The following is a 26,190-nucleotide window of genomic DNA, read 5'->3' as shown; positions in this document are numbered from 1 at the left end:
GTTCCTCATGTTGAGTCTCTGTCCTGTTTTTAAGATAGTCTCTCTCACATTTGACCTTTTGTTGGTTTTGAGCTGTGAGGGGAGTAAATTGACCAATGAGACTTGGAAAATCAATAAGTTTGAAGGCCTCAAAGGTGAGAAGAGAGGTCACAGAATATTGGGAAAATAGGAGATCACATATAGGGTAAACATTTAGAAAATGGAAGCCAAAGCATCCCCATTATCTCAGAAAATAACATTTACTGTACTAAGCTCTATATTAATGAACCAGGTTTCTTAAATGTAGTTATGACAAGTTTCCAGATTTCTGCATTCCTTGGTGGAATCCTACCTTTCTATTTGCTGCTTTCATTTCTGATGGAGTCTTTATAACTTTCCACTTGTTCTTCCAACTACCATCTTTAGTAGTGTCCTTAATTTTCCTCTTCTTTTTTTCCCCCCTCTTCCTTCCAGGATGTCTGAACTTTAATCTGCAGTTGCTGAAATTCATATTTACACTTTAGTTATTTTCTGTTATGACAAACTACCATCTTTCCTAAATTCTTTGATTTCTTAACTTCAGAGGGTCAGAATAACAAAGCCAAACTGTCTTGCTCCAAGAAGGTTGTTTCATTCATCCTTGCAATCAAGTCTGATTTAATCTTCTGGCTTTCAGAATTTTCCATGGGTTCCCTAGTCTCTCACATTAAACATATTCCTATTCATTTTCCCGCTTGTTCACAATGTTCCTAAAAAATTGGCATTTTATTTCTCTTCTGCAACTCTTTATAGTTGATTATTGCTTTTCAACACGCACTTCTCTGTTTATTTGGGAACTCACTCCTGAACTACTTCGTTTCATCAGAACTAACCTTGAAATCATTGTTTCTGTTAGCCTGAAATTGACACTTAAATCCCACTCAGTATCATTTCCCCTTATCGCTGCATCTTTTCAATCTCTCTCCGCACGCTGTAACTAGATTGCATATATTATAATGGAAATGTTAGGTAACCTAAATACGGGGATTGCTACTAGCATCTCCTATCATAAATATACACACCCATCCACATCTTAAATATATATATTTATAGCGTTAAACTGCAGCTATCTATTGTACAGATAAAGGGAAGCCCAAATTTACAGTATCAAACTCTAAAGCATATATTTTCAGCTACTGCTTGCTATAAAATGTTTTGATACAGGACAATATAAAATTATTTTTCTTTGTTTTCAGACCATAACAAAACTGTCAACACGTACCTTTGTTTTCTAGCCTTTTTGGAGCTTTTCAGTGTAAATTTGCTATCTCTGTCATTTCATGCCTTCAAAATCTGAAATATGTGCTAATACAGAATGCCTTTAGATAATGTCTACTAATAAATTAAGAGAAACATTTAAAAATGTTTCTGAATGTAACTGTTTTGTGAGTAAATGTTTGAGAGAACTGTACTGACCTATTCAACCTCTAATAGATAAAAATCCCCCTACCCTTATAAAAATCTAAGAAATAACTGCTGAAATTATAATATTCTTATAGCTATGTCTGGATTATGCCTCAATCCATAGAGGCAGCCCCTTTATTTCAATTTATTAAGCTCCTAGCCAAAGTTTGAGCTATACATTTAAAAAAAAAGATGTACAAGCATGCCAATTGAAGTTTTCCACCTTGCCCAAAAAATGAGTTCCCCTTCAACACACTATCACCCACACTTCTTATCTTCCACAAATAAAATCCTCCCATCTCAAACCACTGAGACAAGTTAAATTTCTTCCAAACATACCCCCAGGATAGCCAGATACATTTTCTTTGCTATAACGGCATTATTAACTTTTAATATCGAGTTCAGGGATTTGAGGAAGTCAAAAAAGGACCAGAATTCTCAATTTGTATACGTTGCATCACAATGCTCTGAACTATACTAAACTTATTTGGGTTAAGTATTCAGTATGATACATGTTTTATAACAGTCTACAAATTTAATTATTGAAGATTATTTGAAAAGCGCTTTGTTAATGTAATCAAATTTAGGGTTACCATACATCCGGTTTTTCCCGGACATGTCCAGCTTTTCGGCAATCAAACCCCCGTCCGGGGGGAATTGCCAAAAAGCCGAACATGTCCGGGAAAATGCCGGCCGGGCACTTCCCCTCCCGCGGCGGCTCTGCTCCTCCCCTGACTCTTCGGCTCTGTTTAAGAGCCGAGCTGCCCGAGCGCTATGGGCTTCAGGCAGCCCCCTTGCCTCTGGACCCCAGCCGCCGGCCAGGCACTTCCCCTCCTGGGCTCCGGCGGCACAGGGTCCGGAGGCATGGGGGCTGCCGGGGCTCTGCTCCTCCCCGACTCCTCGGCTCTGTTTAAGAGCCGAGCACTACGGGCTTTGGGCAGCCCCCATGCCTCCGGAGCCCAGGAGGGGAAGTGCCTGGCTGGCGGCACAGGGTCCGGAGGCATAGGGGCTGCCCGAAGCCCAAGCGCTACTGGCTTCATGGTTTGCAGGGCAGCCTCCAGACCCTGCGCCCCCAGCTGGGTGCTTCCCCTCCCGGGCTCCAGCTGAGCTGGGGAAGCGCCGGCCGGGGGCACAGGGTCTGGGGGCTGCCTGGCAAACCGTGAAGCCGGTAGCGCTCGGGCAGCCCTTTTCGCGTGGCTGGGAGTGGGGGGGGGGAGGGGGCGGAGTTAGGGTGGGGAAAGGGGGGGGGCCAGGGGGTCCTCTTTTTTTTTTTTTAACTATGGTAACCCTAATCAAATTATTAGTTATCTTGTATGAACTAGTAGATTGTAGGTGCAATAGTCTTTCACCTCACCTTGGATAAAGTATTATGCTATGATCAGAATATCTTCGATTTTAATAGGGAAATAGACCCTTTTTAGAAACAATACTTACTGTCTAGAAAACTGTTAATGATAATTCTCGTAAGTTTATTCTGTCAGAAAACCATAGTAAATTTCCCTTTCAGAGACAAAGCATATGCTGTTGGCAAAGCCATGTGTGAACGTTTAAAAGATGCTATTCCTAGACAGTTGTTTGAAATAGCCATCCAGGCTGCTCTTGGCAGCAAAGTCATTGCAAGAGAAACGTAAGTTACATCTTTTTTTTCTGGGTTTAGCTATTTTTTTAAGATATGATGAGGAAATGTTTCTTATTTACCTAAATATTTTTAAAATTTGTCCCCGCAGCCATAAACAAACAGATTTTGTTGTAAAATCTAGCCTGTTTAGGGGGAAACAGCAGGAGATACTGCCCCTCATTTGCAGCCAGTGGGAAAATTACTTGTGGTGGCCTACATTTTTCTCTCATTTATATAGTACTAGTCTCCCAAAATAAAACAAATATTTGCTCTTCAAATTTCCATCTAATATTCTTTTGATGTCAATAAAGTTGAAGAAATAATTGACATATTGTAATTTTATTTTGTATAAAACCAGATAAGAAAATGTTTCTTAATGGATCAAGCACAGAAAATCACAAGAGTGTGATTTCTGGGACAGGTAGAATAGTCTCCCACCAACAAAATTGGGTCACCATGCTGAGTACGTGGTGAACACTAGGACCCTGGGGACTGAGCCAAGGCAATTGTTTCCACATATTCACTCCAAAGGAAGTCTAATGCAGGCTTTGCAAGCTAGCTGTTCCTGCCAGCACCTACAGTACTCCCACTCCAAACCAACCATGGTTTCTTGGTGTGACCCCAGTGCAGTCAGCTTTTGTTGCTGCAAAGGACTGTGGGATTTGGGTAGTAGTAAGTAACCCTGGGTGGCTTTTGGGTCCCAAGTGGAAATAGATTGAGAACCACTACTGTAATATATGCTAAAATGTATGAATAGTAAGAATTATAGCACATACTTAATAAGCTAATCATACAGATGGTAGGGCATTGTCATCCATTCATTTGCAATAACACACTGCCACTGGCTCCATTAGGTTCTATTTTTTGCTTAGTTACAGTATTTTGAGTGTTAAAGTCAATTTGAAATAAGTCACAGGTAAGATCGTTAACTAGAAAAGGGATTGTACTGTGCTAGCCTTTAATGGATGCTTCCAGAATTCAAAAATATCAGTTTGAGGCTTAGCCTCCTAGCTGACTTGGATTGGAGGATTTTAAAAGAAACACTGGTGATCTGTATAACAATATCCAAGCATCCTAGAAAAACTACCTCAAAACATTTTTCCACCCATAGATTTGGGTTAGTACCGGCTAATTCTTGGAATATATTAGGGCTCGTGTGTTGGAAATGTACTGACATATTGATGTATACAGATAGTATATGGTATCTTCTCTCTTACAGAGTGAAAGCTTACAGAAAGAATGTTCTGGCAAAATGTGTAGGTATTTTTCAATTTGGGGAGGGGGGGATTTCTGATATTTGAATATAGACACTTTCAGTGGCCCAGCTAGGGGGTATGGTCCATCTCCTTACTCTCCCATGTCCCTCTCCGCACCAGTTTCATTTTTGTACTTTGCTCTTCTCTGGCTCACTTGTCTCTCTCACGTTCAAGCTCCTGTTACAAGGTCCTCTTATTTATACAATTATATTGTTTAGATTTTCATTCTAAAATACAATTTTCCCTTTGTATTCTATTGTGTCTGCTTGCACTATATTTACACTGTGGTTTAGAGAAACTGACAGCTTTTTCAAAGCTGCACATCTATTATATACCTAAGAGTCTAAGATTCACTATCCCCCAGTCTTTCCCAAATGACTTGGGTGAGTGAGTTTCTCTGTAGAGACTGGTTGTGACTAGGCTTGACTTTGGCTCTTTCATTGCTCAACCAAGATAATACAAACTAAAGAATGTAGTGCTTAACTGTTCACAGAACTAGAGAGAATTACAGAAAAATTGGATTATGCTTGTCAGAGGTCTAAGGACACGATGAGTTACAGAAAAACACTTTACTTTCCTTAGTCATGGTAGATATCAAACCAATATAGCCTCTCTTGACAGGCTCATGTGACAAATGAGATAATGGAAGAAACAAGCTCCTGCCTGTGTTAATGCCTAAATTACAGGTTGTTCACTGGCTCCTCTTCTCCCTCTTAAATATTGGTAATTTAGGATGAGTGGTGGGAGTTAGATTGAGCTTAGGTTACATCTAATATAATTTAGTCTTTTTAAAAACTGATGGCTAAATAGCTACTGATACAGGAACTCCTCACTTAACATTGTAGTTATGTTCCTGAAAAATGTGACTTTAAGCGAAACGATGTTAAGCGAATCCAATTTCCCCATAAGAATTAATGTAAATGGGGGGGGGGGGGGGGGTTAGGTTCCAGGGAATTTTTTTCACCAGACAAAAGACTGTATATACATACACACACACTCTCTCTCTCTCTCTGTTTTAAACAATTTAATACTGGTACACAGTGATGATGATTGTGAAGCTTGGTTGAGGTGGAGGAGATAGAGGGTGGGATATTTTCCAGGGAATACCTCACTGCTAAATGAACTAGTAATTGACTGAGCCCTTAAGGGTTAACTCTCACACTCTAGGAGGCAGCAGGAAAGGAGGGAGGGCAGACAGAGAGACACCCTGTGTGTGTGTGTGTGAGAAAAAATGCGCATTTCCCCTTTAAGTAGCTGACCCCAGGCTTAAGTACACTGCCCTGTTAATTAAATCAGCTCCCTGAGACCTCCTGACACCTCAGCTACTGCCTCGAAGCTCCCTGGGTAGTGTGTTCCCCTCCACCCCCACCCCACTCTATGGAAGATTGGGTAAGCGGGGTGCAGGAGCAGTGGGGAGGGAGGGATACCCTGACACTAGCCCTCCACTTCCTCCCCCCCACCCCCCCCCTCACAGCAAGCAGGAGTCTCTGGGAGCAGCTCCGAGGCAGGGGGCAGGAGCAGCACATGGCAGTGTGGGGAGGGACACAGCTGAACTCCAGGCAGCTGCTGCACAGGGAACTTAAGGGAGTGGGGAGCTGATAGGGAGGGCTGCTGGTCCACCCAGGTTCCAACCACCCACCAGCTAGCTGCAAAAGACTGCTCTTTCTGCAAGCAGTGGACAAAATAGGTGTCTGCCAAAGGACTTAGAAGGGAGCATTTCACAACTTTAAACAAGCATGTTCCTTAATTGATAAGATAAGATAATAATGGAGATATCCCATCTCCTAGAACTGGAAGGGACCTTGAAAGGTCATCGAGTCCAGCCCCCTGCCTTCATTAGCAGGACCAAGTACTTATTTTGCCCCAGATCCCCAAGTGGGCCCCTCAAGGATTGAACTCACAACCCTGGGTTTAGCAGGCCAATGCTCAAACCACTGAGCTATCCCTCCCCCGGATCAGCAATTTAACATCGAAACAACGTTAACTGGGATTTTAAGTGAGGAGTTACTGTACTGTATAGCATAGCTCTTAATGTTTTTACACTGTACGATCTATACAATATCCCAAGTTAACACATCTTTCCTTTTTAATAGTATGGTGGAGATATTACACGGAAAATGAAGCTTTTGAAGAGGCAAGCAGAAGGAAAGAAAAAGATGAGGAAAATTGGCAACGTGGAAGTGCCCAAAGATGCCTTTATAAGTGTTCTAAAGAGACAATCTGAAAAATAGTTAGAGACCAAAACTCTGCAACTGTGATGCTGCTATCTAACTTTTGCTGGGCAAATGGCCGGATGAGGTTAATGTATAACTTCTTGCTGGGGGTATGTTTGCGTGACTTGTCATATTTAATTTTGTACAGCTGGCTACAGGTATGAGGAATGAATTTTAATTGGAAGAATGTACTTGAATTCTACATTTCAGATTTTATTACCATACTCTATTTTGTAATGTGTACAATTAAATTCAACTAGAATGATTGTGGGTGTCATAAAATCCAATCCCAGGAGGAGCGTGCTTCAAGGCACTGCAGGCATGGCCAACCCCCAACTTGCTTTTCTAACTCTCAGCACAAGAAATAATAGATGGTGCATGTTGGATCTCAAATTTCTGGAAGTACATTCTTTGAAGTTCAGGGCAATATAATTGATTATGTAAGTACAAGGACAAACCAGCTCCATATTAGTGAAACAGAAGCTAGACTGTTACTCCATCAGCAAGTGTAAAATACAGTTATTTAGGAACTGACAATTAGGAGAGAAATCGTATACCCCAATACAGCTCCTTTCTCTGAAACAGATAGGTGGCCCAATATTAGGAGACCTCAAGGCTTCTGAAAACAGCACCACAGAAGACTAGATACGGGGCATTACTGATCCCATTTAACTCTCTTTCCTATCACCTACTTCATGGATACAAGTAAGTGGTAGCTCCCAGGGCATACCCCTTGTCTAGGTCAGAGTGAAGACATACACTTAGTTGTCTTTCACATTCTTACCATAAATTATGAGATGCTTCTGAAGTATCTGATGTCTGTTTAAAAAAAAAAATGTATGTAGGGCAAGGAATTGTTGCATAATTAGTCTTTAATTTGTTTCTAGTCCAGTCTGTAGAGGAAACTCACATTCAGCAAATGGTATGACATGCCTCATCTTTGTAACATAAGGTTAGGAACAACTTCTAAAACAGAGTTTAGAAAACTGTCAGGCTTATAGCAATTAATTCCAGCTTGTTGAAGGGGACAGACTTGCTTTGTAGATGTGTTATAGCACATCACTTGAGCAAAGAGGGTTTTTTGGTTTACAGGTGAGAAGCTAAGTACTCTGTACTAGTACCAGAGGGGTAGCCTGGATCTGTAAAAAGCAACAAAGAGTCCTGTGGCTCCTTAAAGACTAACAGATGTATTGGAGCATAAGCTTCTGTAGGTGAATACCCACTTTGTCAGATGTACTAGGCTCCAGCTAAACTTGATGCAGTCCAGACAAATTGAAGGACAAGTGTCCTTTGAAAAGATTCTAAGCAAATTCATTCAATTAGAAAACTTGCTTCATGCAGTGTTTTAAAGTGAACAGATTAGGAGGTTCCACATGACCACCTGCTTTAATCCAAACAATACCAAAGGAGGTATAGTGTCAATGTTTAATTATAGCTATAAAACAATCATGTTACTATTACTGTGAGAAAGTATTCTCAGCTGGAGGATTGAAATTAATCCTTTTCACAACCTTATACAACTCGTCTTCACTGGCTGCTATTTTAGAAAAACTGTATGCTTAAACAAGCAGCTGTTTGGCCAGTTTTAGTAGATCAGTGGTTCTCAAACATTTGTAGTGGTGATTCTTCCACCCCCCAATAAATTAGACACTTTATATTTAACACTATTATAAATGGAGATGAAGCAGTTTGGGGATGGAGACTGACAGCTCTTGCCACCCCCCTCCCCCCATGTAATAACTTGGTGAGCCCCTTAAGGAGTCATGACCCCCACATTTGAGAACCCTTCTAGTAGATGAATAGCAAAAAAACAAATCTGAAACATGTAAAATACTCGGCTCTCACACACACAGGGCAGTGTAGTAGGGTGGATCACACTTAAGTCTTTCTGGAAGTGTTGAAGTAGGATTCTTCAGCCAGTCCAACAAAAGAGGTTATTTTTGCATTTATTTTCTATATAACTATAGTTAACAAGAGGCTAGTAGACTTGATTTGTGTTTTTGATACTTGAGTAAAATTTTGCTATTAAAGTATGTGTTTTAAAGGAGAGGCAGAAAAAAGCAGCTTACTGCTCAGAGCCTAGTCACCTATAAATCCACATTTATGGCTAAGGAATGGATTTCAGTTTTTCCACTGTAGAAAATTACTAGTTTGAAAACTAAGACTTCTATTTAAATATTACAATAGATGAAGAGGAACATACCATCAGATCCAGCCCATCTCTTTCAGTGGATATTTTAAAAGGGAATTTACTACTGGTATAAAGGAGCTGGTCTGGCACAATAAGTTAGCTTTGTCCATACCTAGAGAAAGGCACACTACTACCCTGTCACTAAACCTGTTTTTGAAACCTGAAATGTTTATTTTCAAAACCACAGTTCACATCAAAAACAAAACAAACATGGTAAGGTTTTTGTGAATTTAAGCTTTACTTGGAGTAACAGTAGAAAAGAGTGGCACTCTTAGTAACAGTTGGTTTATAGCAATCTCCGATGCAAAGTAATTATTGTACTGTAAAGTAGTTCTGTTTACAGTCAGACTTGTTTCAATACTAGCCATTTGGATTTTTAGCCATTCTTACTGCAATTAACCTGCCTTTACAATTATTGGCTCACAGTCATTAATGTAACTAGGCTAGTCATCTCCAAAAAGGAACACATTGAATGTATTCATTATCTATAGAGTTCCTAATTACCAAAATATAAAATTCCTAAATAAACTTGAAACGTAACAAAAGTGCTATGGCGGAAGTATAATGTGCACATAATTGAAGAATAAGTTATTGTTACTGTTTGAAAGGGTCCTCTACATTTTTAGGCAGTTTTCATACTTTTATTTGCCTGAGTATTGTACAGTAGGACTTAAACGCCCAGAAGCTATTGGCATAAGATTAATTTAAGGCAGCCAAAGTGCAATGTGTATTAGATATAAACAGAGCATTTCATAACCAAAGTTGTGCATCTGTTCAAGTCCGTAATGTTTGACATGTGAAAGCCCCAAAGCATTTTGTCTATATGGAGACAAAAAAAATGAGAAGTGTATTTTGCACTGGTGGAGCCACGGAATTTTGCTTAAGCTAAAGTATAATTTTCTCATACACAGTCAAACAGTACAGTGCTGTGCTAAGAATACACTTCTGTTTGTTATTTCTCATAGTATGTAACTGCCATTTACATTTGCTCTGTTCTTGTTTACTTACTGTGGCAGCCAATGAGTCACATCTACAAAATATTAAAACAAAATGTACAATACAACAATATATAGAGATGGAATGTAAATGTATAGATACTGGATTTTTTAAAAAATACAGTACTTAAGATTTCCCATTGTAACCGGTTTCAGCATATTGCATAGCAGTAACTTTGTCTGCTACCTAAAAATGTTGCTGTTTACCCACATGGAGTTCCTCAATTCCTCCTTCAGTTTTCTTCTTTCATACTGTACAGCGGGTCCACAAGTTTATTGTGAACATGCATTAAACCTTGGGGGGGAAAAAGCAACAGTGCCAGTTTTACATTAGTTATCAGCACACATTTTCTATCTACATTGTGTATTTGCTGTTTTTAACTTCACATAGGTATATACATTAACATTATGCATTGAAGTAGAGAAAAACAGAACGGGCACTCAAAAAAAATTAAGAAAAATCAACTCTATTGGCACCTAGCTATTAATTCAGTTCGGCAGAAGGAGCAATATATTGTTCTGTGCTATTCATGGACATTATACCAGTACTACATATGAATGGGGAATGTAAATTCTGTAATCAATCAATCATCAGATTTGCATTCAGGACCATTATTTAAGACTTGTTTCAATTGAATTTCAAGTACACACTGATAAAGACTAACAAAAGCAGCTATGTATTTGTGACCAAGTTAGAGAGTGCACAATATTGTTGCATGAGTCTCTTAATTTCTGGTGATGAAAAATTATGGATTAAGATTATACAATACTTTGATACGCTCATAACACTGTTTTAACATTATTGGCTGAAGAAGTTTATTACTACACCTTATGGTACCAAACTCTCAGAACAAAGACCAATTATCAAGAAAGATCAAGAATACACAAATAGAACATACTACATGCATATGAAGTGGTCAATTAACTGTTGCTACAGAAACAGTAGCTTGTATTTCCTTTAATGTTCAAGTATGCAACCTTATATCATGGATTACTTTGAAAAGGAACCATATCGCAGAATTTACTTATGCACCATCTGCTCATTTAATGTCATTCAGGGTCATCAATTCATTTAATGTCAAAGTGCAGTTTTTACTAATAATTTTCACTCATGTTAACACTTTGGCACGGACACAATTAGGAAATCAAGCTAAAGATACAGTTCCATTTTGTGCCTGATCAAGAGAATTGTTTACTAAACTTCAGCCAGTTCTTTCTGTGCAAACCTAATGAAGGCAATATATGATTGTACGCATTATCTGAGGACAGTGAACTTGCTCAGGTTTAGCTAAGCATATTACTTATTCTGAAGAACTTTTATTACTAGTGCTGATGTGAGAGGTGGAAAAAGCAAAGCCTAGAGCTGAGGCTGTATTTCTAGGGCTAGCAGTTTAAAAAAAATGTAAGTAGGAATATGTTACTAAATATGTTTGATACAATTGATGAGAAATCCACAGTGACACTTACAGCCACTCTTAGAACATAAGAACAGTCACACTGAGTCAGACTAATGGTCTATCTAGACCCATATCCTGTCTTCCCACAGTGATCAATGCCAGGTGTTTCAGAGGGAATGAATAGAACAGGCAATCATTGAGTGATCCATCCCCTGTCATCCACTCCCAGCTTCTGGCAAAGAGGTTAGGGACACTCATAGCCTGGCATTGCATCCTTGACCATCCTGGCTAATAGTTATTGATGGACCTATCCTCCATGAACTTATCTAATTCTTTGAATGTGGTTATAAGTTTTATCCTTCACAATATCTCCTGGCAACAAATTCCCTGTGTGTTCTTCAGAGTGGAGCCATATTTTAAAGATGCATCTACACTTTTTGCATTTGGTTTTCTGTTTGAAAAAAAGGAGGAAAGCGGAGGAGGGGGATCATATGCCCTAATTTGTGTTTCCTGAAGGCACAAATAGTATTTTTTGATAAGGACTGCACTGCTGCTTTTATGAAGTATATTTAATTTTCCCAGTAGTAGATGTGCTCTTCTTGAAATGCACATTTAGAGGCACAAGTCTGATATTTACAAGCTCCACCTATTAGATGAGAGCAGAGTGAAGATCTATTCTCCACAGAGGCAGCAGAGTTTAGCATCAGGATCACCCCCCCAAGAGGTATCAACTGGGGACCCACTTCCTGGTTACAGACTTCAGGTTTCCTAATTTTACAAGACCCAGTTCATTCTGGGCACAAAATCCAAGGTACTTGAAACAGATGATCCAAATGATTATGCATTTAAAACATTACCTGGAGGAGGAGAAGAGGCTTAAGAAATTGGATGGGTTGGATAAGGGCCAAGTGAACAGAGAGCAACTGGATTGTCTACTTTCCTGTTAACCTCTGATGGAAAGTATGTACTTCCTGAGTTGTTCAGGCAACCACAGTCCCTCTTTCCTAAAAGCGTAGCCTACAGATTCAGAAGTTTTCTGTGTTTATACATAGTACACATTTTAAATGTGCTCTTAAAAGTTTAAGAACTTAAAGCATTCACTCCACTCCTATGAGGATTATTTATATGCCAGTGTTCACAGTTCAACTGTTTTTGCTGTAACCGGATTAAGAGTCCAGTAATTTATTTTGGGCATATATAATTTTTTTTGCATTCTACAGCAAAGGCAGATGAAAAGTTCCCCTTCCCCCCACCCATGTACTTTCAAAAAACCATTAGACATCAAGTATGGAAGATTGTGGCCCAAAAGGTGAGGTTTTTGGAAAGTTATGAATGAGTGAAAAGAGGATGAGGGGCTACCATTAGAACTAGCTGCTCCAGTTGTAAACAATAATGCAGATGTTGCTGTGCTATAATTTTATGTATAGTACCAAATTTTACAAAAATGACTCAGTGTTGGAGATGGTGAAAGAATGGTAGGTAAGCGAAACAAATAGGATAGTCATTTTTGAAACATATCTATTGAAGCCCCGAAAAGAGTTAATAATCAGAAGACCAGGATTCAGGAACTCCTAATGACTAATCCTGGAAGACATTGCCTTTCCTCTGTGGCCTGAAGTGAGACTTCTGTCTCCCCATGTATAAGTTGAGGTTGTAAGTTTAACACGATTAAGAATATTTCAAAAAATTACATACACAAAGAAGCAGTAAATTATAGTGTAACTGATCAGAGTAATTAAGAAAAAGTATGAACACATTCATATACACAATGTTTATATGTTTGTAAGTGACAAGATTATTAATCAAGAGCTACGCTAACTAGTGCATTGAGTCAAAGGAAGCAGTTTTAGTATTCAGTATGTTCAGGCAATCTTGACTAGAATTCTAGATTACAAAGACTAATGATAAAAACTACATTCAAAGAAGTTCAATGCTGATATGGACTAAATTTACTTTTTCAACAAATAGCCAAAATATACACATAACAGAGCAGTGAGATACTCATAATTTAAGTCAAGAAGTAATCTACCAATGACATTGAGGTAAAAAGAAAACCCAGTGGCTTTTGGAAATCCCAAAGTGTGGCCTTTCTTAAGTTGACAATGTCCATGGAATTGTGTGTTTGGAAGAACAAAACACTTCCAATTAAAGTTAAAAAGCCAGCAACCCAGATCTCATGGACACCTCAAAATAGTAAGTGTTCATGCCCTGGAGAGAAAGAGGTTCAAAAAAATAAACTTCAATTTCTATCTACCATAACATTAACACTGGGAAAATGACTACAGTAATTTCTTATCCTCAACATCCATAGCCTAATCAGTAAGAGAACAATACAACAAACCTGATTGCTGTGAAACAGCCTTTGTTATAAGCAGCAATTAACATCATAAGTATAATTTTAAAAAGGCACTCATTGAAAGTGCATTAAGGATCAAACATAAACAAGGTAGTGTAATTAGTGCTAAGAAAACACCTTTAAACTAAATATACTCGATCTAATTATTGACATACAAAACCAACATAGGAATCTCACTAGATTACGTAGTAGGCAAAATGTCTTCACAAATGATTGCAAAGGCTTGAATAATACATTTGGGCCTTAGCAACTTTAAAATTCTGGTTTACTGAACAATGCATGACAAATAAGTCAAATGGAAAAATACAGCAAACCATAGCAGAAGCAGTAGCTTGAAATGATTTGGAATTAACCATCAAATTTTCTATAACCTGAATTTCATTTTCCAGTGTTTCTGAAATCAATGAGTTACAGCAACAACCTATGTCCTGTAAAGCAGAGCTGGCTCCAGCTTTTCTGCTGCCCCAAGCAGTGAAGCAGGAAAAAAGATAAAGCCGATCGGCTGCAGCTCAATCGTCAGCGGTAATTCGGCGGCGGGTCCTTCGTTCCCTCTCTTCCACTTCGGCGGCAGCTCTAAGAGGAAGAGAGGGACTGAGGGACCCGCCGCCAAATTGCCGCAGAAGACCCAGACGTGCCGCCCCTTTCCATTGGCCGCCCCAAGCACCTGCTTCCTGGATCTGGCCTTGCTGTAAAGTCATGTTTCCAAGATGCTGCTGTTGAAGAACACATGGCTAATAGATTACATGCAAAGAAAGTTTACACGAGAGACATAATAATGAAGGATTCTGTACTTTGCTTCTTGCATGAAAGGAATGCAGCTAAGCCTCTTAGCCACAGTATTATATTATATTCAAATACAGAGTTCAGCATTTCATATTTGAATATGGCAACTATTTTCAATTGTACATGGTGCACTTGGAGACTAGGATTTAACCTATAACCCCAGTCATTTTTAACCTATTCTGTTTCAATTCAGTGCTCACCTTTGAAGTATTTCACAGTTTTAACTCTTAGTTCTAAAGTAGCATCTTCATCACATACAAAGATAGTGCGGGGGTGCTGCTGGAAAGCAGAAACTGTCCACATATGATTGACCCCTTCTTCAATTGCCTTGTACAAAGCAAAAGCTTTATGGGCACCTGTTATGAGAATCATAACCTGGAAGATGAACCAAAAAAAACCAACACACAAAAAAGAGTGAGTTTTCTATTTACCTTAAATTCTCAAATCAGTTTTTAAATTACTAGTTAGATAATGGAAGCCTACAATATTTAAACATCTTAAGATGAACAGTTCTTTAACTTACACTCTACCGAAAACCTACAACTTTTCAGAGAAAAATATACCAGCATGTTTTAACATGCCCATCATCATATCCAATATCCAAGCACTAACATGTTCCCACTTGACTCCACATTATGAGATGTCAGCCGAAAAAGGTGATACCTAATAGTCAAGAACTGCCAGAAGTTCCGCATTCAAGATGACACATCTACACATGTAGATATCATACAATGTAACATTGAATTATCCAGAGTATTCATTATTATTATTACTGTAGTGCTTAGTGAAAGTCAGAAAGTATGCCAGAAAACTCCTTTGGTTTATACTTTCATGCAATAGATCCTAACTATAGAGTTACTAAAGGTGACCTGTAAAAGCTAAAATATCAAGTTCTAGTAACTTTACCAGTAATGTACTTATTGTCTCAGTAAGTCAGTCCAAGAAGACATTCAGAACATAACCTGACAACACTTACTTTACATTCCATAGATGGTTGTACAAATCTTCCTTATAATAAAAATCTTACAGTATTTTTATATAAAATAAAACCAGAGGGGGCTTTTAAAAAAATACAGAAGCTATACACGGGATTAGTTTAGTCATCACTGAAATAGCCACCTCTGGGAAGAAACAGTAACAGCAGCACAGGAAACCTAAGCAACAGTTTCAGAGTGGTTAATTCTGTAACTCCCTATTAAAATTACAGGATGAATTTAGGTGGACAATATGAATAAATATGGCTAAGACATTTCGATTTTTTTTAAATGAAGAATTCTACAGGTTCTATAGTCACTATAAGTGATCAGGATCTCTCTTTTAAATCTCATCTGAAAGAGGTCTCCAAAAGTACAGTGGTCTGTACAGGTAAATTTGACAAGTTATAAATTTGATACACTTATTCTGCTGTAATTGTGGTACTTTTTGTGTAGTACAAGCCTGTTCTAAAGCAACATAAGCTAAACTGAAAAAATCCCAGAATACCATAATGTGTCATGGGGTGATGCCAATATAATTCTATTGGTTTAAATTCACCCTGAGATAACACAGAAAACACTTTCCCCACATATGCAAATCAATGATGGGTAACTGGTTCAGAAATGGTTTGGAAGAGCAGAGTATTATTGGTATTAACATTTAAGAAGTCTGAAAAATCAGGCACTATTAAAACGGATCCTTTACTCCGTATGGGCCTTCTCAACGGACCATCTAAATGCTTAGACTGATATTTTTGCCATGTTTACGCAGTAAGGAATGAACACTACATGTCACCATTAAGAAATGTATCCATTCGTAGCATTCTAAAGAAGCCACAAAAACTTGTAATAATTGCTTACTACCAGATGCCCAGTTTAAGTAAATCTCTAATTAATAAAAAAAAAAAAAGTATTGAAATTTAGTTGCAGATTCAGTAATATACTGTTAACTGGTGATTTATTCATTTCAAGATCCTTCACATTATCTCTATGATAATCAAATGACAAAAAGTAACGTTGCGTGTAATTATACTGATGAAGCTTTGCCGTAGCATCCTGAATACAGACACATGCAAATTAAATTAACGAGTTCTTACTTCTCTAGCATCCATCACTGTTCCGACACCAACAGTTAGTGCCATAGTTGGCACTTTAGATAAGTCTCCATCAAAGTATTTAGCATTTGCCAAAATGGTATCCATTGCTAAAGTCTTTAACCTTGTTCTTGAAGCCAAACTTGATCCTGGTTCATTGAAAGCAATGTGGCCATCTGGACCAATGCCTTAACAAGACAAAGAGTCAATTTGATAAGGCTACAAATATTGTAAGCAAAGATTCATGGTAGAGTTTCCTTACTTATTAATTAAAAAAATAAGGCAAGAGTGAGAACTAGTATACTATTAAATTAGTTATTAAAATTTGGACACTAACAATTCTATAATTTCAGGTTCAAACTGATTCTCCATGTTAGTAGTAGGAACCTCCCTTTCTTAAACTGTCTGCTTCAAAATGAAATACATTTTTAGATATGTTTTGGATGTGCTGACATAAAGGGATTCAATACATGTATTAACACCATGACAAGCAATCATTGCTAGAGTGTTTTCTCATACCTCCGACAAACAGATCAATCCCCCCAGCTTCTTCAATTTTTTTTTCAAATGCATCACACTCTGCCTGTAGGTCTGGAGCATTCCCATCAAGGATGTGAGCATTATTAGGATCTATGTCAATATGCTTAAAGAAATTATTCCACATATAAGAATGGTAACTCTCTGGATGATTTCTTGGAAGCCCTGGAAACAACATTTAAAGCGAAATGTAAATGGATTTTACTAAAGTTAAGCTTCCAGATTGACATGAAAACATATGGTGGACAAGAAATATGCAGTGAATTTCTTAAATTCTGTCTCACCGGATCAAATAAACCGAAGCATTTTATAGACTGGATATGATTCTCTATTTCCATGCACCTTATGTATACAACAGTGCCAAGTGGATAGTGTTTTACACTCACTTTGCACAGGCATACATGATGATACAAAATATAAGACGGGAAAATTTGGCCCAATAATCTGTTCCTAAGTACCTTTCATAAGAAAGTTTCAAAACACTTCAAACATTGAATTTAGGCTCAACATCCACTTAAATTGGGTAAGTATTATTTTGATTTTGCAGATGAAGATCTTGAGACAGGGAGGTTAAAGAGACTTATCTAGCATTACACAAAACTTGCAGCAGAGGCGTGAATGTCATAACTCAGTCCTGTGCTTTATTCAAAAACAAGACGCTGATTTATAGTTTTAATGCAGAAAAAATGGAAACAGGTCGTATTTCTTAAAATTTGAAACATAACTTACCTACATATTCATCCATATTGAAAGTTTTTACATATTTAAAAGAAAGGTCTCCATTCTTGTGATATTCTATCAGTTTTTTGTAGCATCCTAAAGGTGTGCTCCCTGTATAAAATAAGCTTATTATTCTGATGTTTTATATGCCAGTAAGACATTTTTAGATGCATTTGCAAAGTTATAAAGCATAAACTCTTCATAAGTCAAATTACGCTACCATGTTAGTTTGTAAACCCAGTGTCAATTATATATTTAAAGTTGTGTTAAACCTCATCCTTCTCCCCGGGGGGGGGGGGAACTCAGGTTTTTTTCCACTTTTCTAAACTATGGCACACACAAATATTTACAAGAACATAACATTTAAAGTTTGACTTAGGCATGTCTGAACTTTTATGCAATTATGTACCTAATTTCTAAGACAGCTATCGCTGTGGTTAAATAGGAACCAAACATTTTCTGTAGTTACTGAATTACATGAGTTTACAACACCTTATTACCTGTTGGTAAGCCAAGCGTAAAATATCTTCCCTGACTTGGTTTGAATTGGATAATACGATTACAAATGTACTTTGCTGCCCATTCACTTGCCAAATCATAGTCATCAAGGATTACCAGTCTCATTGTGATGGTGAACAGCTTACAGGAAAAAAGTGAGGTTAAACCTATGAAAAACATTGAAACAGTTTTATTAGTCTCATAACATGAAAAGTAGAACAAAAATTTAGGTAGGGTTAGTTTACCCTTAGATGTTACTTTAAAAGACTGTGCAGATCTAAAAATCCAGCTTCACATTTCTAGAATATAATGCATGTTTTTATGTATTTATGCATTCAGTCAATGACTTAAGCGGGGATTTCAAGTCATCTGTCTTCCCTCAGGTTCCAGTTGGGCAACAAATTGCAACATTTAGGGTCACTGAAAAGGCTACAGAAGACCAGGAAACAAAACTTGATCAGTAAACATAACCTATTGGTCCATTAATTAAAAAAAAAACCCTACTCCAAAGGGCAAAATTGTGAAAGAGAATAAAAGGATAGACACTTTCCTTTTGAAAGATAGTACTCTAGATTCCAACGTTTTAAAGACTTACACCTTGATCTTGCAAACACTTAGTTTTATGAATTAATACTTCCAATTAACTCAAATGAGTTCAAGGGGACAACTCACACATAAATGCTTGCAGGATTAGAGACTTAATCTGTCCCACAATGGAAAATGGGGGCATGGCCAGTAGCTTCTTTTATGATTATCTGAGAAAGCAAAAAAATCAAGAGTTGCATAGCGTTGTCAGTACAAGGTGAGCTCTTACCTTTAAGTAATTTTTACAAAGAATTTTTTTTGAGAACTTCTTGTTCTTCCATAACTGGTTGAACTTGAGTGCCTGAAGTTAACTAAGAAGTGATATCAATGACAGGAAGTGGAAACAAAAGACTGGCAGGTTTAATCATAATTATATCATTAAGGTATATGGTTCGGGACTATTTAGAAAAGCTGGATGAGCACAAGTCCATGGGGCTAGATGCGCTGCATCCGAGGGTGCTAAAGGAATTGGCGGATGTGATTCCAGAGCCATTAGCCATTATCTTTGAAAACTCATGGTGATCAGGGGAGGTCCCGCATGACTGGAAAAAGGCTAATGTAGTGCCCATCGTTAAAAAAGGGAAGGAGGAGGATCCGGGGAACTACAGGCCAGTCAGTCTCCCCTCAGTCCCTGAAAAAATCATGGAGCATGTCCTCAAGGAATCAATTCTGAAGCACTTAGAGGAAAGTGATCAGGAACAGTCAGCATGGATTCACCAAGGGCAAGACTATCCTAATTGCCTTCTATGACGAGATAACTGGCTCTGTGGATGAGGGGAAAGCAGTGGATGTGTTATTCCTTGACTTTAGCAAAGCTTTTGATACAGTCTCCCACAGTATTCTTGCCGGCAAGTTAAAGAAGTACAGATTGGATCAATGGACTATAAGGTGGATAGAAAGCTGGCTAAATCACTGGGCTCAACAGGTAGTGATCAATGGCTCCATGTCTAGTTGGCAGCTGGTATCAAGCGGAGTGCCCCAAAGGACAGTCCTGGGGCTGGTTTTGTTCAATATCTTCATTAATGATCTGGAGGATGGCATGGACTGCACCCTCAGCAAGTTTGCAGATGACACTAAACTGGGAGAAGTGTTAGATACGTTGGAGGGTAGGGATAAGATACAGAGGGACCTAGACAAATTAGAGGATTGAGCCAAAAGAAGTCTGATGAGGTTCAACAAGGACAAGTGCAGAGTCCTGCACTTAGGATGGAAGAATCCCATGCACTACTACAGACTAGGGACCGAATGGCTAGGCAGCAGTTCTGCAGAAAAGGACCTAGGGGTTACAGTGGACGAGAAGCTGGATATGAGTCAACCCTTGTTTCCAAGAAGGCTAACGGCACTTTGGGCTGTATAAGTAGGGGAATTGCCAGCAGACTGAGGGATGTGATCATTCCCCTCTATTTGACATTGGTGAGGCCTCATCTGGAGTACTGTATCCAGTTTTGGGCCCCACACTACAAGAAGGATGTGGAAAAATTGGGAAGAGTCCAGCGGAGGGCAAAACAAATGATTAGGGGGCTGGAGCACATGACTTATGAGGGGAGGCTGAGGGAACTGGGATTGTTTAGTCTGCAGAAGAGAAGAATGAGGGGGGATTGGATAGCTGCTTTCAATTACCTGAAAGGGGGTTCCAAAGAGGATGGATCTAGACTGTTCTCAGTGGTAGCAGATGACAGAACAAGGAGTAATGGTCTCAAGTTGCAGTGGGGGAGGTTTAAGGTTGGATATTAGGAAAAACTTTTGCACTAGGAGGGTGGTGAAGCACTGGAATGGGTTACCTAGGGAGGTGGTAGAACCTTCCTTAGAGGTTTTTAAGGTCAGGCTTGACAAAGCTCTGGCTGGGATGATTTAGTGGGGGATTGGTCCTGCTTTGAGCAGGGGGTTGGACTAGGTGACCTCCTGAAGTCCCTCCCAACCTTGATATTCTATTCAGGTCCAATAGCACATGATCTGCTAAAGAGAGAAAATCTTTATCCCACTGGAAAGATAAGAAGTGAAGGTGTGTCACAAGATACTAGACTTCAAAAGTATATCACTTTTTTCTCTGTAGCAGTGTTTTCTGGCATTGGTCCAGGACTGAATATAGTAAGTTCTGGATTTCGAACAAATGTAAGTTTTAATCCATAACTAACATACACAGGTATTCTTGTCTGATTTGAGGAAGAGGTCATGCCTGGAAGAAGACAACATGATGTAATTACACCTCTAACACTTCTGAGTAAGCGACTGTTCCTTATACCAGGTAAGGACAAACGCCCTACCAGGCATAGTGGCTGAGTGGTTATGCTGCTGAAAGTTGTGGGTTTGAGTCTTGCTCACCCTCACACTGAAAGGCCACCTCCAGCTCACCCTACTGTAAAATGGGTACCTGACCCCAGGTTAGGGCAGTCAAAGATGGTCAGACATGATACTAGCTACATCACTCCCCGTGTACAGTTGGTTACAAAACTGGTGTGCCTCAATTGTGTCAGGCTACTGAGCCATGTACTCTGGGGAATTCTGATTATCGCCAAACCCACGAACTATAGACTACTTGCATTCACTTAACAGTCAGGCTCTGAGATGTCAGAGGTAGTACAGAATGTACTGAAGAGCTTGTATATTAATTTCTCCTAAAAAAAAATCATATGGAAGAGCTTCTACAGATGCACTACCTGGAAGTTCTATATAGCTTTAGCAAACCATTCTGGTCACCCAAATTCAAGACAGATTAATTCAAACTGACACAGGTGCAGAGAAAGGCTACTAAGGAAGATCAGGGGAATGGAAAACGTATCTTCTGAAGATGACCAAAAGAGCTTGGGCTTTTTAGCAAAAAACGAAGGCTGAGAGGAGGCATGATTATGGTCTATAAACACATCATTGAGGGAGAAGAGATATTTAACAGCAATGTTGGCACAAGAATACATATGAACTGTGAGGTTCTGGAAAAGCACTCTAATGAAGGGGGCACAAACAACTTAGCTAGTTGTAAAATGGAGCTTGATATATTTATGAATGGGATTATATAACAGGATTGCCTATGAGAGCAAGAGACTGGACTCAAAGACCAAAGAGGCCCCTTCCAATCACATATCCCTAAACCAGGAACTACCTATACTGATCTCTATATATGTATCACACTAGAAATGGTGAACAGAAAATGAGATTGTTCAAGTAACGTAGGTAGGCAGTGATGTAGAATTTTCTATGCGTGCAACAATATAGGTCACCTACAGAAAATACCAAAATGTTTACTTTTTCTTTTTAAGTTTTATAATATCAATAAATACCACCGATAGATTAGTGACCAGATAGGAAGAAATTTTTATGCTCACACCATCAGTTCCCGCCAGCCACTCATTAGTACTCATGAAAACATACATTGCTTGTGACAATGAGGTACCAAAACTTCTTAGTAAATTCACTTAGTCAATTAGTCAGTCCTGTTTGTACCAAATCAAGAGATGGCTGAAGTAACACATACACAGAAAGTTAACCCCTCCTTCAATATAAAACTCAAGAAAGTTCAAGACCTTTGTGGAGCAGGAACCACGGTTGGCAAACCACAGCGTAATACAGAAACACACCTGGCAGACTGGAATCCTTCAGGGTGGATTGATTTAAATCAGCACTTTAAATCAAGCGGAAAGCCTCCATTTAAAAAAAAAAAATCTTTTCCATTTGTATGTCAATTATTTTCTAATGAAAGGTGCATTCGCACTGGTTGATATAATTATGTTCAATATAATCAAAATATGTTGATTTAAAACTAAATAAAACCTTTATACTAATTTCATATATCTTTTCGTTACCTCAGGAGGATATACTATAACTATGTACATTTAAGCAATTATATAGCTTAATATTTTCAGATTCTTAACCGTACATTTTTAGAGTTAGAAAATGGTGAATGATATATTGCTTTTTTACTTGATAATTAACTTTATGCTCGTAACGTGTGTCAAGCTGCATTAGGATGGTAACTGGAATGTAATTAAACCCACATCATATAAAATTTATTTTTATTAAACAAAACCAACTTATATTCTGGATACATAAACTTCTCTTATCAAAACACATTTAACAACTAAATAATTTATTAAAGGAACAGAGGGATTAACAATAGACATGACTAGAGAAAATGGCACCTGGGCAAACTTGTATTTTGGTACCTATGGCACTTGCATTCACTTAACAGTCAGGCTGTGAGCTGTCAGAGATAGTACAGCATGTACCCATCAGCCCTGCTGCTTCACCGGGCTTACCCCCCTGGTTCCCAAGCCCCACCGCCTCCCCCAACATTGCTCCGAGCTCCATTCCACAGCCTCAAACCCCATGCACTCCAGCTCTTTGTCTCTTGACCACGGCACCTGGGCAGTCGCTCACCCACAAGGCCAGTCCTGGCTGTAGACTGTATATTATACGGATTTCACATCAGCCCAAGAAAATGTTCAAATATGCCTAAGTCAGTGATTTTCAACCTTTTTTCATTTGCGAACCCCTAAGAATTTTTGAATGGAGATGCAGAATCATTTGGAAATCTTAGACATAGTCTGCAGACCCCAGGGGGTCCACGGACCACAGTTTGAAAACCACTGTCCTAATTGAAAGTTACGTGAGCTTAAGTTCCTAGATGCCTAAGTCTCTTGAAAATGAAAGTATCAGAGGGGTAGCCGTGTTAGTCTGAATCTTTAAAAAGCAACAGAGGGTTCTGTGGCACCTTTAAGACTAACAGAAGTATTGGAGCATAAGCTTTCGTGGGTGAATGCCCACTTCATCAGACACAAGACATTCACCCATGAAAGCTTATGCTCCAATACTTCTGTCATAACTATAAAGGGAAGGGTAACATCCCTCCTGTCTACAGTACTATAAAATCCCTCCTGGCCAGAGACTCCAAAATCCTTTTACCTGTAAAGGGTTAAGAAACTCAGGTAACCTGGCTGACACCTGACCCAAAGGACCAATAAGGGGACAAGATACTTTCAAATCTTGGTGGGGGGGGGAGACTTTTGTTTGTGCTCTTTGTTTGGGGTTTTTTTGCTCTTGGGACTGAGAGGGACCAGACATCAATCCAGATTCTCCAAATCTTTCTGAACAAGTCTCTCATATTTCAAACTTGTAAGTAAATAGCCAGGCAAGGCATGTTAGTTTTTAATCTTTGTTTTCTCAACTTGTAAATGTACCTTTTCGCTAGAGTGTTTATCTCTGTTTGCTGTAACTTTGAACCTAAGACTAGAGGGGATTCCTCTGGGCTCTTTAAGTTTGATTACCCTGTAAAGTTATTTTCCATCCTGATTTTACAGAGATGATTTTTACCTTTTTCTTTAATTAAAAGCCTTCTTTTTAAGAACCTGATTGATTTTTCCTTGTTTTAAGATCCAAGGGATTTGGATCTTGATCCACCAGGGAATTGGTGAAAAGTCTCTCAAGGCTACCCAGGGAAGGGAATTAGCACTTTGGGAGTGGTGGCAGCGGACCAGATCTAAGCTAGTAGTTAAGCTTAGAAGTTTTCATGCAGGCCCCCACATTTGTATCCTAAAGTTCAGAGTGAGGAAGCAGCCTTGACAACTTCTGTTAATCTTAAAGGTGCCACAGGACCCTCTGTTGCCTTGAAAAATGAAACAGTATCCTAAATTACTTAGGCTGTCCTTCAAACTTTTAAAACTAATAGTTCTCGTCCCCTCCCTCCTTGTTTTTATTCAGAGACTGGAAGAGAAAGACATGTCTCCCTGCTTAGAATATTTGCTTCATTTGGACTAATTAATTCATTCTGTGCCTGGAGAAGAGGCTACTTCTGTCAAAAGCTGGTTTAGCACTTCCACAAATTCTGCTTTTGCACTGCAATATTTTATTTGTTTATAGACAGAGAGAGGTGGTTGAGAAATTAGTGAATTTCTGTTTGTATCGCTGTGTATGTATGCAAGGAGACAGAGGAAGGCCATTTACTTGAATACCCAGAACCACCCAAAAGCAAGGGCTGGCAGTTACCAGGAAAATCAGTGTTTTTCCATGAGCTGGAAACTTTCCACAATGGGTGGAATTATAAATATTCATAACTTGATAATTGAGTCAATCAGAGCTCAGGTAGTGAGAAGCTATAAAATGGGAGTATGAAACCGCCAAGGTGAGTTCAATGAATGACCCTGATGAGATACAAGATGGTCTCTGGAGAGACAGACCAGGTTCCAATGCCTGTTATGCCTTTGCAGGTCTCTTGCACCCAGTAGTACAGTTCCCGGGTCCCCTACAAGATGAAGCCCTTCATACAGTACGTGGCCTATTGTGCCATATTTATGAAGTTTGACCTCAAAATAAATGTTTTCCTCCCTCACTCTTCTTTTATACAGACAGGAAGCCTTTAACTAAGTTTTTGATAGAAACCCGTGGATTCAACATAGTTTTTTTATTTATTTAAGTGTTTTAAGAGATCATGATTAGTTTAGGCCTTAACATACTTTTACATTAAATTCAGATTTCATTTTAAACAGATTTTTAACAAGAAAAGCTTATTTAAATAAAAAACCTGATTTAAATTTTAAAAGTCTATTCCCTCCCCCCAAAAAATCAGTTTGTATCCAAACTGGAATCTTTAGCCTCAAAGAAGGAACGCTGTCTTATTCAGCAACGTAAGCTGGGTACCTAGGCCTGTACTCCAACGGCACCATAGCCTCACACCCCAACTACAGCCCTCCTCCCCCGACCAATATCCTCCCATTACCCAACTACACCCACACTTCCCTCGGTCCCAGACCAACACCCCCATACCCCCTGCGACCCACCACAGCCCCCTGCGACCAAAGTTACCGCCCTCACCGCCCCCCAATAACTCCTTTCATTACCCACCCCAGCACCGCTCGATCTTAGACCGATCCTTCCTCCTTCTCTCCCCCCACAGCCCCAGCCACCTACCGCTTCCCCTCTGACCCCATCACCCCTCGCAGCGCCGGCCCGGTCCGGCCCACGGCCCAGCCGCGGGGGCTGCACTCACGGAGAACAGGAACCCGCTACTAGACAAGAACGTGCACCCAGCGGGCGAGCAGGGCCCCCGGGAACAGAACTAACCGAGCTGAGAGTGAAACTGAACCGACTTCAATTCAAGCTGAAGCAGGAGTGTGACCCGGAAACATATGGGAAGGCCCGGAAGTGACTGAGAGAGCAGCGACGCGCATGCGCTGAAGTGACTATATCAAGGGGCGACCCGCGCCTGCGCAGGCATCTCAGTTTAGTAGAGCAGGGAGGGGACATGCTGCAGAGCGTGTGCGGGCGGGCGGGCGGATGGATGGATGGATGGATGGATATTGGCCGGCCAGGTCCTTGTAGCCGCAGTGCAGGGGGCGGGAGCCCCGGACTGAATTCTTGCGAGCTCTGGAGCGGGCCGGGCGGCTTCCTCAGGGCGCGGCTGGCAGTGGGGAGGAGGTTGGGTCCTTATATCCGAGATCGGGAGGGACAACGGCCGTGTTCTGGGGGAAGGCCTGAGCCGTAGGAAAAAGCTTCCCAAATAAGCCACTGCTATAGGTCCGCGCGCGGCCTGGGGGAGCAATGGGCTGAGGAAGGAAACCAGCC

At 39.6% G+C, this 26,190-nt stretch overlaps 2 protein-coding genes across 6 annotated transcripts; one reads left to right on the top strand and one right to left on the bottom strand.

The window, feature by feature from the left end:
• Positions 1–6: 6 nt before the first annotated feature.
• On the bottom strand, positions 7–25,768 carry GNPDA2 (glucosamine-6-phosphate deaminase 2). Of its 5 annotated transcripts, XR_004645755.1 has the most exons (8): positions 25,690–25,768; positions 18,057–18,221; positions 17,566–17,667; positions 16,819–17,001; positions 16,303–16,487; positions 14,432–14,606; positions 332–479; positions 7–72 (listed from the first exon to the last, which is right to left on the bottom strand). XR_004645755.1 is itself a non-coding variant. In XM_034770666.1 (7 exons), the coding sequence occupies exons 2-7, from the start codon at positions 18,178–18,180 to the stop codon at positions 466–468; spliced, it is 783 nt and encodes a 260-aa protein (XP_034626557.1). In that variant the 5' UTR covers positions 18,181–18,221; positions 25,690–25,768; the 3' UTR covers positions 235–465. The 5 variants fall into 5 exon arrangements, 4 of the variants coding, with proteins under 4 accessions (XP_034626557.1, XP_034626554.1, XP_034626555.1 ...); XM_034770666.1 differs by lacking the exon at positions 7–72 and having other exon boundaries at positions 235–479; XM_034770663.1 differs by lacking the exons at positions 7–72; positions 332–479 and adding an exon at positions 8,356–9,990.
• LOC117877557 (translation factor GUF1, mitochondrial-like) lies at positions 2,768–7,334 on the top strand. The gene is made up of 3 exons (XM_034770667.1): positions 2,768–3,049; positions 4,260–4,296; positions 6,390–7,334. The coding sequence occupies exons 1-3, from the start codon at positions 2,874–2,876 to the stop codon at positions 6,525–6,527; spliced, it is 351 nt and encodes a 116-aa protein (XP_034626558.1). The 5' UTR covers positions 2,768–2,873; the 3' UTR covers positions 6,528–7,334.
• Positions 25,769–26,190: the final 422 nt, after the last annotated feature.

Source organism: Trachemys scripta, chromosome 5, assembly GCF_013100865.1.
Source record: "Trachemys scripta elegans isolate TJP31775 chromosome 5, CAS_Tse_1.0, whole genome shotgun sequence".
Taxonomy (NCBI): domain Eukaryota; kingdom Metazoa; phylum Chordata; order Testudines; family Emydidae; genus Trachemys; species Trachemys scripta.
This window is presented reverse-complemented; position numbering and strand designations above follow the sequence as displayed.

Excerpts from the sequence above, each read along its gene's own strand:
- LOC117877557 (XM_034770667.1), top strand. The coding sequence starts at position 2,874 with ATGATAATTCTCGTAAGTTTATTCTGTCAGAAAACCATAGTAAATTTC. Across the intron at positions 3,050-4,259 it reads AAAGTCATTGCAAGAGAAAC|AGTGAAAGCTTACAGAAAGA; the intron begins GTAAGTTACATC and ends TCTCTCTTACAG. Across the intron at positions 4,297-6,389 it reads AGAATGTTCTGGCAAAATGT|TATGGTGGAGATATTACACG; the intron begins GTAGGTATTTTT and ends CCTTTTTAATAG.
- GNPDA2 (XM_034770663.1), bottom strand. The coding sequence starts at position 18,180 with ATGAGACTGGTAATCCTTGATGACTATGATTTGGCAAGTGAATGGGCA. Across the intron at positions 16,488-16,818 it reads GATTGATCTGTTTGTCGGAG|GCATTGGTCCAGATGGCCAC; the intron begins GTATGAGAAAAC and ends TGTCTTGTTAAG. Across the intron at positions 14,607-16,302 it reads CAGTGATGGATGCTAGAGAA|GTTATGATTCTCATAACAGG; the intron begins GTAAGAACTCGT and ends TTCATCTTCCAG.